Source organism: Alexandromys fortis, unplaced genomic scaffold (genome assembly GCF_014885135.2).
Source record: "Alexandromys fortis isolate MF-2015 unplaced genomic scaffold, M_Fortis_MF-2015_v1.1 scaffold_199, whole genome shotgun sequence".
Taxonomy (NCBI): domain Eukaryota; kingdom Metazoa; phylum Chordata; class Mammalia; order Rodentia; family Cricetidae; genus Alexandromys; species Alexandromys fortis.
The window spans coordinates 1,979,465-1,992,483 of record NW_026068074.1 but is presented as its reverse complement, the minus strand read 5'-3'; the positions used below and the strand labels follow the sequence as shown (position 1 = coordinate 1,992,483).

The window sequence follows — 13,019 nt, the reverse complement described above, 5'->3', positions numbered from 1 at the left end:
CTGATTAGAGCAGGGACCTCAAAGCGCATGTGCAGAATCTGGGTCTGTCTCTGTCGCTGTCACAGGAAATCTCAGGCAAGTCACTGGGCACTACCTATCCTGCCCCCTCACCTGTAACAGGGGCACAAAACTTCTATGCTCTAAGATGGGCAGGAGAACCTCAGAGGACACTGGCCATGAGCCCTCTTGGTAAAATTAGTGAAGTTTAGAGATCTGGGAGCCATTCCCTACATTATGAGGAAGACAATAACTCCAGAGACACCCAGGTCCTCAGGTAGACCTAGGACACACTTTGGGGCTAGGCTGGCATTTCCCTACTTGGAGGGCCAGAGATCACACACTCAAGGATGCTGACGATAAGCAGACGACAAAGAAGATAAGCAAGAGAGTTTAAAGCTTTACAACTGGGCTCTGTGACCTGGGGTAAACAGGTCTCAAAAGTTCCACTTCTGGACAATGAGGATTCCAGAATACTTTGTTCCCAAGATTTCTGTGGGTGCATGGGTTTAGTCTCCCAATGCCTGGTACAGAAGTCCCCAGGGATCACTGAGTTTGGGGGGCTGACAGACAACAAGAGCCCCAGGAGTCAGCACTGAGGGAAACTGAAAAGGCGTCCACGAGGCCTTTGGTTTAGTCGCTGTCACTCTGCATGACCAAGGGCCTTGTATGGGCACATCTCAAGCCAACTTCCAGAGGCTGCATTGCACCAAAAATTCCAACAACCAAACTGAAATCCTTCAGAACTCTCTGGGCCAATCAACGGCTCCACATGGACACATCAGGAGCAAACGGCCCCCCAGTTAATACACTCCTCTCCCACTGAATTCTGCTGCAGACTGTCAGGGCCTTTAAACACCAGGTGTCTGTGCCCTCCAAGGGCCTATGCTTAGCAGGGATCTCCCTGCACTCTTAATCATGGGACTCCAGTCTGCAGAGAACCGGTTGTAGCTACCTTTGTAATCATGTTAAGAGCATCTCTAAGGGTCCAGTGGCATCATACTGTATCATCTAACTTCCATCACCACCCCTGCCACACTACCACCACAATCAACTTCAACGTTGCCATCATCATCATCATCGTCATCGTCACCGTCATCATCATTATCAGTAGGTCTTTGGTTTTGTGACAAGGTAATCCAGGCTGGCCTCAAACTCATAGATACCTGAGGTGTGTACCACCATGTCTGACCTTCATCTGGTCTTTTGAAATAGGGCCTTGCTATGTAGTTCAGGCTGCCCTCACATAGGGAAAAATCCTCCAGCCTCCACCTCCTGAGGGCTAGAATTACAGGCTTGGGAGCCTGCACCAGTCTGCCAGCAGCATTTCCCATGCCGCCTCCTGCTCCCAGGAGAAAGGATACTGTTCTGGGACAGCGGGATCCTCTCCCCATGCTCGTCATACAGCTCCAGCCCCGTGAGGCCGATGTAGTAGGGGTCACCCCAGCTGGACAGCAGCTGGAACTGGAAGATGACTGTGCTATGGTTAAGGAAGAGAGAAGCTCAGTTTTCCGGAGAAGGCCACACAGTGGCAGAGGTGATAGGGGCTCTTCTTGTCTGTCATGGAAGGGTCCCTCTCCCAGGGATGGATGTCTGTTAAAAGGAACACAGCACCACACCTGGGTGGACAGGAAGGAGCCGTTCTAGGAGCAGACAGGGGGACAGATGGTTCTGGTGGGACTCTCCTGCCTTGTGCCCCCATCTGCCCGGGAATAAAATGATTAGAACAAGACACCTCTCCTCTGTGTCTTTCAAGTTCATGGGAATAAGCACGTTAGGGGTGGGGAAACAGCCTCAGGTCAGCAGAACGATTCCTCCTGACAAGGTCCTTGTGCAAGAGGTGATGCCTGCCCCCCCTTGGGTCTTCCCGGTCCTCAATTTCTAGAAGCAGGAACAGAAGTCCTGGGAGCCCAGGAACATCCCAGGTAGTCACAGGCAAAGGCATTGCTTCCTTCCAGATCTGGACACCTCTGGAGAGACCAAGGCAAATCTGACCTCTCTGACTTCTTGTTTTTTTGCATTTAGCTTTTGGATTTTTTTCTCTTTTTTGAAGAGACAGTGTCTTTCTAGGTAGTCTAGGATGGTCTAGTACTCATGATCCTCCTGCCTCCATCATGCCTGACTCCCATGATTTAATTTACAAGGCTGGGAAGTGGGGCTGTCATTGTGGCCTGCTCCCAGGGCCATGTTTCCCTGTCATGCAATGAGGTCACACTAGGAAGGAGGGGCTCTTGCTGCCTCTGTCCCTGCCTTCTCCCTGCCAGCTCTCTGGGTCACCTGTCTCTTTTCCAGCCCCTCTCAGCTGGGCCCTTTGTGCTGCCTTCCTTAGCTGCACTTTCCCATGAGCACTCCAGCCGCCAGGGAGAAGGATACAGCCACAGGGCATGAGCGGGGCCTCGTAGTCCATGCTGGCTCGCTCCAGGCTCTTCGAATCCAGCCTGGGAAGAGACCAAAACAGCACCGTGAGCCCTTCTGTTCCAGGGTCACCAAGAGACACTCCTCGGCCAAGGACTGCAGAGGCGCCAGTGTGAGCTCCCATTTACCCAGGGGAGATGCTGTGTGGGGGATGGTGGGGGATGCAGCTCTCCTGTTACAGACCCTTGCAATCCTCAGAGTAGCCTAGAGGTGTGTGTGGGGGGGCACCCAGACGGAGTGGTGAAGCCACTTAGGAAAGCCATGCAGCTGGTGCGTGACTGGGTGAGATGTGCCTCGGGGTCACTCTCTGAACCACACCCCCTGCTCTCCCAGAGGAGTGGAGTCTGCTAGGCTGAGGGCTGGGTGCTGCTGATAGGGCAGGGTGCCTGAGTGTGACAGGCCATTTGGATGGACAGAGGTTGGGCGGCCTTGCACGGTGATCAAGTTGGCCATAGCAGAGGCCCTGGAATGTAGGCAGGATGGGGATGCAGAAGAGAAAGGGAATGGAGGGGAAACCCTGAGCATTGCTGGCTTCATGATCCCCAGTCCAGGCTGCAGTTTCCACTTCTGTGAAATGAATATAAAATCCCGGCTTCCAACCATAAATTCTAAGAGACAGGAAGATCTCTGTGAGTTCAAGGCCAGCCTAATCTACACAGTGAGTTCTAGGCTGGCCAGGGCTACAGAGACAACTACTACACTGCCCTCCCATCCAGCTTCTTTACAGCCTTCCTTGGCCTGTGCTATGCAAAGATACTGTTAACAATTTTGCCATTGGGGAAGGGAGCTCTTTTGTTTCCCTATTGTGGCCTTTGGTGCTCTGACACTGGGGGCTGTAAATGGGTAAAACTTACTTGGTTTCCACCTGGATGCTGGATACTAGGGCCAGGACATCCCTGTAAACCCAAAGAGAGCTTCCCACCTGCTCCTTCTATGGATCGGGACTGGGGAAGAGAAGCTGTTTCTAGACAATACACGTGGCCGCAGCTCCAGCCCTGAGGGTGCACACAGAGGACACTGGTGGGCCAGCCCACACTCCCTCACCTCCTGGTGGGTGCCGGTGACAGCCGGGTCTGCAGGTAGTCCCCAAAGAGGATTTCTTGTGCAAAATCAAAGTGACAGTTGCCAGGCCCCTTTCGGATAAGAAAGCCTTCTGCGGGAGACACACACAGGCCATCCAGGGACACGTGGGCGATTTTGACCTAGAGAAGGAGACACAGCTTGCCTGAGTCTAAGACAGTGGATGGCTTTTCTACCACACCAGGACATCGAGCCAGGCCTGAGTTCCAAGGACAGTCACGTTCCATTTTGGACACAAAACACCTGGAGTAAGGCCCCTGCCCAAAGGATACTTACTTGTGTATCCTATCTACGTGTCTCAGTCCCAAGGGAGGCATGGGACTTGGTGCGGGACTCCAGACATCAGTGGCTGAGCCTGTGGCAGTGTGGTGAGACGGTCAAGGGTACCACCTCTACCACAAGTGCTGTGCAGGCCTCCAGCCTCCATTCACCTCCCTCCCCATCTGGGAGATGGGCACAGCTTCCCCCTTTCTACCCTCAGCACCTAGCAAGCCCTTTCTAGGTACATAACGGAGACCCAGCTGGTCCTTCTGACAGGTAGCAGCACTGTGCTCACTGAGAGCTTGCTGCGTGCACACAATCACACATAAGTGCCCACACTGTCCAGGCAGGAATCTTCTAGCCATGCTGCTGGGATCCACCAGCAAACTGCAAGGGCTACATACATTCTGAGGCTACTTGCCACCCCGGCCTTTTCTCCAGCAACTGAAAGAGAAAGTGGGTTCTATGCTTGGCAGACGGAGACCAGACTCTAGCTATGTAGTTCCCAAGAGAATGACAACTCTTTCCCTGCCTTCTCAGAACCCTGAGAGGTGGGGCAGTAAGAGGAGGCAGGATGAGAACCCAATGGAACGAGGAAGGCACACAGACTGCCTCATAGCACCTTCTCCAGTGCTCAACGGACAACAGGCCCATGGCTGACACAACAACCCTGGACGGTGTGGGAAGGGGACCCACAGTCACAGGAGAGGCAAGCCCTGCAGTTCCCCAGGCTGCCCTGTGTGCGGGAAACACAGCTTGTTCTCTCCCTGGATGTCACCCCCCTCCATTTGGAAGGTTCTGGAGGATTTATGCTCCTCTCCAGCACCCACACCAGCCATTCATCATGCTGCCTCCCTGACAGTGGACTCCGCTCTGCCCGGCTTACCCCTCGGTAGGTGTCCTCGGGAGATTTATTGTAGTTCCAGAGGCGCAGGCCAGCAATGCTTTGGGCTCTGTCAAAGTGGATCATAACCACATGGTCCAACCCAGGGGAAAAGGGGATCAGCCACATGTGTTCATCCTCGGTGGTGATGTTCATGCCGTCGATTAACCTGCAGGCAACAAGGGCAGGTCAGCCAGACGGTGGGAGGCCTCAGAAAGTCGCTTCCCTCACTTACCTGTGTCTTGGGAGGTGGGTGAACAGCGAAGTCAAGCAATGACACTTAAGAAGGGCTAAAAACAGTGTATGCTCATCAAGATGCTGAGTGGCACTCATCCTCACCAGGCTAACACACAGCTGGAGTTCCTCAGCCCAGTGGCCGCAGGTTGGGAGACTTCTGCTAACGATTACATCCACATGCCAGGAAGGCAGACTGTAGAAATGAGCTAAGCACAGAGCTGTGATGCAGGCACCCTAAGATGTGCTGTGGCTAACAGGAAAGTACAATCATGAGATGTGGGGTGTGGCCAGGCAGGCAGACCACAGCAGCCAGGACCAGCTCCAGCTGGGAATGAGGTCAGAAGGGGTGCACTGTGGTGGGAGGTGGGCCTTTTCTCTGTTGTCCAAACGTTCTGAAAGATGCAGAGGCACAGTTGAGGGAAGTGATCCCATCTCTCTTGGTAAGGTCTCTAAAACACAGGAAACTCGGCAGACCTAGGCTAGGGACAAGTGCCAGAAGAGGCAGGTGGCTCCATGCTTGTGATGAGCCAACCTGCTTGGTAGCCACAGGTCTGAGTGCCCCAGGGAAACCCCAGCCAGCAGGAGGGGTTTCCAAACCAGTTACCTCAGCCCCATTGCATCGGTTCCTGCCTCAGCCTCTTCAGCCTGGACTCTAACCTTTGTCCTCTGTGTGGCATGGCGACTTGGAGACCTGGCCCCAGAGACAATCAGCCCCACTCCACCCCACCCTTGGGGGCCACTGTCCTGTGAGTGACTCAGGCTGTGGCCACAATTCCTTTATCTAAAATCAACTTTTCCCCTTACCATTTGATAGTGTGCGGTTTAGAATAAATCTAAGTGTTCATCCACGGAGGTAAAGCATTCTCTCGCCTGTGCTCTAAAGGCTGTTATTAAATTGATGGATGGTGTGTCTTACAATTGCTGGCATGTTAAAACTGAGGAAATTCAGCAGGCCAACCCTGCTGTTTGTGAAGGAAGCTGGCTATTGCAGACTGCTGTTTCCTTCCAGAGCAATTACCTCCGTCCTGGAGACTGGCTGCCAGTCTCCAGAACCCTGTTGCAGGGTTTTGGGAAAGGGGACACTGGAGATGGATGGCAGAGAGGTTGGCAGCAAAAGCAGCCTCCTCCTGGGCAATCAGCTGGTTCTGTCCCGAGACACCCAGTAGTAACAAGCCATTCTCATGCTAGACTGGGGTCTCTAAGCACTATGGCCACCACTAGGACCCTGTCACTGCAGGGATATGGTAGAGGCCAGGTTGGGACAAGAGAGACAAGAGGAGCCTGGGCCATCCTGTCACATCAGAAGGCTGGGGAGGGTGGGCACTCAGTAGTAAATGCTTGCCCTCCATGCCAAAGGCTCTGGGCTCCATCCCCAGAGCTTCAAAAAATGAAAATAAATATTGCAAACAAATGTATAAATGGGCACAGGCGTTCCCAGAATCTAAGACCATCAGCAAGGATAAAAACAGAAGAGATGGCTTAAAGGCAGCAGCCCCCATGCCTGGCAGTAGACGGCCAACAGAACGCAAACTCAGTGGCATCTTTGGGGGTTCTTTGTCTCGTGTTTTGTCAGGGTGGGAATTTTGTTTGTTTGTTTTTAAACCTTATAGGTCCTTTGCGTATATATTATGGCTTCCAGTTTTGTGTTTTTATAGGATTTCTGTGTGTGAGAATGTGTATGTCTCTGTGTCTACATGACATTCTTACGCTTATCTTTGGCTCTTGTTGGCTTGTTTTGCCCTGTTCCTATTTGTTTTATTTTATTTTTTATTCTTTAGATCTGGATGGAGGGGAGGTGGAGAGGAACTCAGGGGATCTGGAGGAGGGGAACCATAAACAGAATGTGCTGGATGAAAAAATCTCTCTCTCTCTCTCTTTGTTTTTGTTTTATAAAGACAGGGTTTCTCTGTGTAGTCTTTGTTGTGCTGAACAACTCACTCTGTAGACCAGGCTGGCCTCAGACTCAGAGATCTGCCTGCCACTGCCTCCAGAGTGTTGGCATTAAAGGTGTGTGATACTATACCTAACTGAAAAAAAATCTATTTTCAATAAAAGAAAAATATAAAAACAAACATGAGAGAGATGAGTTGGTGGTATGCTTCTATAATCCCAGTACTTGGAACTGAAGCAGGAGGATCCTGAACTTGAAGTCTGGTTGGTTCACTGTGAGACCCTGCCTTAAAAAAAACAATAGCATAGGAGCGGTCACTCCTTCAGAGTGAAGACAGCCTTTAGAATGGGAAAAATGTTTATTAGCTACATTAATTTCATATGGCATTAATATAAATATACATAAATAACTACAAAGGTTAAACACCCTAAACCCAAGCCATCTACACAATAAATGGACTTATGAAATGAGTAGACAAGTCTCAAGAGAAGAGAGACAAAGGGCCAACAAATATTTGAAAAAATCATTCAACATCCCTAATGATCACAGAAAACTGTCCTGAGAATCCATCTCATCCCATCAAGAAAACAAATGACAACCAATGCTGGGAAGAATGTATGGAAAGAGGACCCCATTCCTGCTGTTAGGAGTCATAGAAATCATCATGGAGGTCTCCCCAAACCCCGAAAATAGATCTACCATATGACCCAGCTCTAAGTCTCCTGGGTACATACCCAAAGGACTGAAGGTGAGTATACCAAGTACTTGTACATTCGTATTTACTGCTGCAGAACACACAGGCAGGAAACAGACTGAGTCCGGATGTCCACACAGATGAATGGGCAAAGTAACATGGTGCATACATGCGATGGAATTTGTGCATCCATAAAGAAAAATGCAACCATCATGGTGCATGCAGGAAAACAGACACAGCTGGGAATGCTGAGAGAAACAAGCCAGACTAAGACAAATGCTGTGTTTCCTCAAATATGGAGCCTAAAACTCACATTACATATGGGGGTGCATTTATATTAAAAAACTAGAAAGGGAATAGCTGGAGGGAAGGGAGAGAGCTTAGATGGGGAAAGAGGCATAATGGAACACTTGAAATAGGGCAGCCGAAGCGGCTTAGCTGGGAGAAGAAAGGAAGCTAACCAGGGAGGGTGAAGAGAGGGAGGTGGGGGCGGGGAGGGCTGGGAACAAGTGTAATGATGTGTATGAAGTTGCCTTAATGACACCCGTTGCTTTGTATTCTAACCTAAGAAATAAAGCAAAAGAAGGAAAATGAGAACAAGAAGTCCCCGAAGCTCCAGGGTTTTTCAGCCAATGGCATGCATGGTTCCCTGGGCCTCAGCTCAAGCACACAAGCTACAGGATGGCCGTCTAGTGGCTCAGGCACCACTACTCACAGACTTAGGTGTGACAAGGACATCGAGGGCCTGTTTGCCTTTTCAAGAACTTCCTGTTTAGAGGTATGCACAGAAGGCTTTCAAGACTGAGATTACGGTTGGGGTTGGACAGGAGGCTGTCAGGGTTTCTGTGGGGTGGCGAGTGGATGACAGGATGGGTGCAATGGACAGGTATGGGTTTCTCCTGTAGTTGGCTGGGAGCAGCTTGTAGGCTCAGGATCTACAGACCAGGGTGGCCCCAAGTTTAAGATGGCCACAGTAAAGAGCCATCTTAAAGAGACAAGAGGACACAGGCAGGACAAGGAGGTGCAGTGTGATCACCCTAGTCCCAACCTGTAATCATGGGGATTATTGTCACAGTTCTATGGATGAAGAAACTCAGGTACAGGAGATGCCCAACTCAGCAGTTAAGTGCCAGGCTGAAGTATTCTGTGACTCATGTTCAAATCCTGACGCCACTTAACCAGGCTGGGAACCTGTGACCACTTTCTGACTTCAGCTTCCTCGTCTATACACAGGGCTAACACTAATGATTCTTAGCCTGTGTCTGTGGCTTTCATGGGTGGACATCTGCAATCTACTGACAGCCCAGTGACTGGCACATAACGCTCCAAAATGGCACTTGCACTGCTGGTTACGTTGTCCTCGCTGTGACGGTTGTGGGGTTGGGGAACTTAAAGCAGAACAGAGATCTAAACTCCCATCCCTTAAACTCTCCTTGACTCTGAATTATTCACATAGTTGTTATACTGGCTGGTTTTGTGTGTCAACCTGACACAGCTAGATCCCTCAGAGAGGAAGGAGCCTCAGTTGAGGAAATGCCCCCATGAGATAGTCGTAAGACATTTTCTCAGTTAGTGATCAATGGGGAAGGGCCCAGTCCATTGTTTGGGATGCGATTCCTGGACTGGTGGTCCTGCGCTCTATAAGAAAGCAGGCTGAGCCGGCCAGGGGAAGCAAGCCAGTAAGCAGCACCCAGCTATGGCCTCTGCATCAGCTCCTGCCTCCAGGCTCCTGTCCTGTTTGAGTTCCTGCCCTGACTTCCTTTGATGATGAACAGCAATTTGGAAGTGTAAGCTGAAAAAACCCTTTCCTCCCCAACTTGCTTTTGGTCATGGCGTTTCTTTGCAGCAACAGAAACCCTAACTAAGACAGCTGTCCAGAGCAGGAGGCCAAGTGCCAGTCTCTGAGTGCCAGGTATCTGTGGATAAATACTATAAAAAGCCGTCCATTCACTCTGGGCATGCTCTCTGGAAAGTGGAGGAAGCAGAGAAGACATAGTGGCCCACATTCACTTCCAGTTTACAGAGGGGAGAGGCCTAGGTCAGGCATGTGCAAAAGCAGAGTGGGTCACACCAGGGCCGAGGGACCGTGGCTGAGAGAGGCGCAAGCTGATGGCAGTGTGCTACCACAGCATGCAGCATCTGCAGATACACCAGTCTGACTTTGCAACCTGGCCACCCCTCTACTTCTTTTGGCTACACGCCTTCCCAGCCAGTGTCTGCTGTGTGCCCAATGCCTGGGATACAGAGCTTGACCCTTAACCCTGACCGCCACAGTTCCGCTTCTGCTACTCACTTGTCTAGGGTCCGCGAGTCGTCTGTGTACTCCGGCAGGTCATTTAAGTCTCTAGGAGAGGCAGAGAGCTGGTGTGGGTAGATCGGCAGGGCCTGGCCATCCTTGCCCACTACTTCCAGGCCAGTGAGCCCTATGTAGTGCAGGTCCCCCCAGGAGGCTGTGAAGTTTAGTCGGAGGCCTGTGAGGGAAGGAAAGCAGCCAGTTACCACCAGAAGCTCTGAAGTCAGAAGGGAGCGGTCACTCAGCCTCGCCACTCCCCTCACAAACCTTCTCTCTCAGGGGTCCTCAGGCAGGAAACCCCACATATGGCTGGGCCACCTCACATCATGCTTTGTACCGTTAGCCCCCTCACGCTGTTTCACGGTGAGGTGTTCCTCTCCTGGCTTCCAACTCCCGCATGCCTCCTCATGCATCAGGGTCTCTTAGTTCTACCCAGATGGTCTATCAGCTGTTCATTTTCCTAAGCCTGTCTTCCACGGCAAGGCCTTCGCACACGCCGTCCTCTGGACTGTTTCAGGCGCCAGGCCAGTGCTGCACTTACGGCCTGTTGTGTCTCTGCACACTTCCTCTACCAAACTCTGGAGGTCACACTACTTAGTAAATGCCCATGTGACTCGCCAGGTAGCTGACTCCTTAAGGGAACGACCCCACTTGTTTCTCTAGACTATTATGTACCCAGGTGCTGGCACCGAGCCCGGCATATAGTAGAGAATCAGTGCCAAATGAATGCCTGAAGGGACTCAATGAGACAGTCGCACCAGGAAGCCCTACAGCCAGAATTTGACATTTTATGCAAATGAACTCCTCCTATGAGCGCTCACTGCATTCAGAGTAGAGGAAGTGGCTGCTGACCCCATCCTCCTACCCCGGCTTTCACCCTGCTTCACCTGAGACCATTTTAGGAAACCTCCTGTGGCCCTGGGACACGCATGACAGGTGACTCACTCCATTGCCCAGAAAGGTCCCCTTCTCTGGGTCTTTGGGTCACACTCTGCCACCCTGTCATATGCTTGGCTGGAGTTCCCCCTTTCCCCGTAAAATAGGGCCAAGCTCAGAAGCTCTCTGACCCTGAAGGTAGTTGACCTGTATTAGTTCCTGCCTGAGTTCTGAAGTTCAACTCTTTGGATTCCTGAATGACAGCATGGTGGGAGGAGCTGGCAGAAAGCCTGGGTCATGAGGTGCTCCACATTTCTTACAGGAGGATCTGTGAGCCCAGCCAATTTGTACAACACTCTGGGAGCCAGGCTACAACTTCTCACCTCCCTGACCTTGACATCTTGTCCTATGTCCTGTCATTTCCCCGCATCTTTTTTGTGACTCCGCCTTCAAATTTCCTCTCTGCCGTGCCAAAGTCAGCTTGAACATCTAGGGGGCTGATGAGGACGGGGGGGGGGGGGTCCTAAGCAGCACTGACACACTGCTTGTCATGCACGCATACCCTGCAGGGTGTGGAGCCAAACAAGCTGCCTGCCACTCCAGCCTGGGGCCCTGCCGCTTTCCCCACAGAGGTGCGCCAGCTTTGGCCAGCGGAGTGGTGTGTGTGCACAGGGGGTTGTCTCCTCTTTCTGCCCTGCACTGCTGCCACGGCGGCTCGGTCACCTGTTGCTCTGGCCAGTAGCAAGCAGCACATGCAGGCAGGTGCTGGCCCACGTGCTGGCTGTCAGAGGCATGAGCAGGCAGAGGGAAAGCACCTAGGTGCTCAGACAAGGCGAACAGCCACAGCATTGTGAGGACTGGTGGCCGCAGAGCACTGCATCCAGGCGCAAAGGCTGACTGATGTATTCCTTCTACTGATCACGTTCAAATGTCATCTCTCAGCCATTTCCTGACAGTGCTCCCCACTCTGCCTGCCCTTGTTCCACTCGCTTTCATCCTAAGCTCAAGAGGTATTCTGCATTAATGGGCTTGATTTCCCTGAGGCCAGGACCGACTGTTCTATCCCCAGAGCCTACAACAGCAGTGCCCAACAAATAGATGCTTAATCACATTTTGTTTCTGATTGACAGAAAGTAGGTAGGTGGTCAGTGGGTGCGTTCCCCCTAATTTACAGTGAATGGTGAACAAATACTCACTGATTGTCTGTGTACGCCAACTGTGGTTTCAGAACTAGAGATGTGAGGGAAATAGCAGCGAGTCTCAGTGTGAGTGGTGCTCATTCTGCAGGCCACAGACACCTGGCAAATGCCGAGTACACAGCTGGACGCACTGCTGCCTGCCCAATCTGAATGATGGGATGGGGTGGAGCATGCTAGAATACAAGCAGGGTATTTAGGGAGGGGAGGGGGCATCTGGGCTGGGGCCTGATGCCAAGAAGAGGCATGCTATGCTACACTTCTAAAAGAAGAACATTGTAGACTGAGAGGAACAAGTAGCTCCTATATCTGAAAGCAGCTGGCCAAGGGCGGAGAGCAGTATGAGACTAAAAAGGGAGGCAGGGCTCAACCCCATGTGGAAATTGAGATGTCCATGACGTAGCAACGGGAAGTTACAACAGGTTACTTGTTCTGTTTGCTTTGTTGAGACAAACATTGTGGTCTAGGATTGCCCCGGACCCTCCAGGCTAGGCCTCCTGAGTACTGGAATTGCAGTGTGCAGCACCTTGGTGGCCTATATATGGCATGAGGGCAGTGGTGCAGACTGGACTGGGTCTTGGAAGGACTTCAGCGGGACTGGAAAGGGAGCCAGGCAAGGAAGACACTTGCTGCTGAGGGTGGCCTCATCAAGGGCATTCACAGGGCAGCAGGGGACAGGATCAAGGTCTGTTTAGTAGGCAATGGAGCCTAATGGTTTGAATATAGAAGGACAAGGAGGACTTGATCCATGTGACAGGATGGGGTGGGGGAGTGTCTGGGATGGAGAAGGCCTGGAGGTGGAGGAGGGAGTAGATTGGGAAGGGAGGGACAGGAAGAGGCAGAAATGCCTCCTCTCCCTGGTAACAAGCCTTTCCCAAGCCTGCAGTCCTTTGTGTCTGGCAAGATGCACCTGATCCCATTGATCCCAGGCTCTAAATGCAACGGCTCTTCTTGTGAGCTGATATCCATGTTCCATATTCATTTTCCTCGGGTGCATCAATTAGAATTTATACAAATGGAAATTAATTTTGTTATTTCTCTCATGCTTTGGCCCTCTTGACTTCTTCCCTATTCACTGTGGCTGATATTTGCAAAACTTCCCAAATGAGAGTCATCTGCAAATTAGCAAGTCATATATCCCCTTTCAAAGCAGGAAAGAGGATTGGCCGTGTTCGCCCACCGCTGCCCCTCCTCCC

The 13,019-nt window shown here is 51.5% G+C and overlaps 1 protein-coding gene across 6 annotated transcripts in view; it reads right to left on the bottom strand.

The window, feature by feature from the left end:
* Positions 1-13,019, bottom strand: part of Katnip (katanin interacting protein) — a 168,264-nt gene that overhangs the window by 4,755 nt on the left and 150,490 nt on the right. For all 6 annotated transcript variants that reach the window (XM_050121617.1, XM_050121615.1, XM_050121616.1 and 3 more), the window contains 5 exons: positions 9,752-9,929; positions 4,640-4,805; positions 3,457-3,614; positions 2,371-2,435; positions 1,362-1,472 (listed from right to left, as the gene is read on the bottom strand). In XM_050121617.1, the coding sequence (XP_049977574.1) occupies positions 1,362-1,472; positions 2,371-2,435; positions 3,457-3,614; positions 4,640-4,805; positions 9,752-9,929 (678 nt within the window). The remainder of the gene's footprint in view (positions 1-1,361; positions 1,473-2,370; positions 2,436-3,456; positions 3,615-4,639; positions 4,806-9,751; positions 9,930-13,019) is intronic.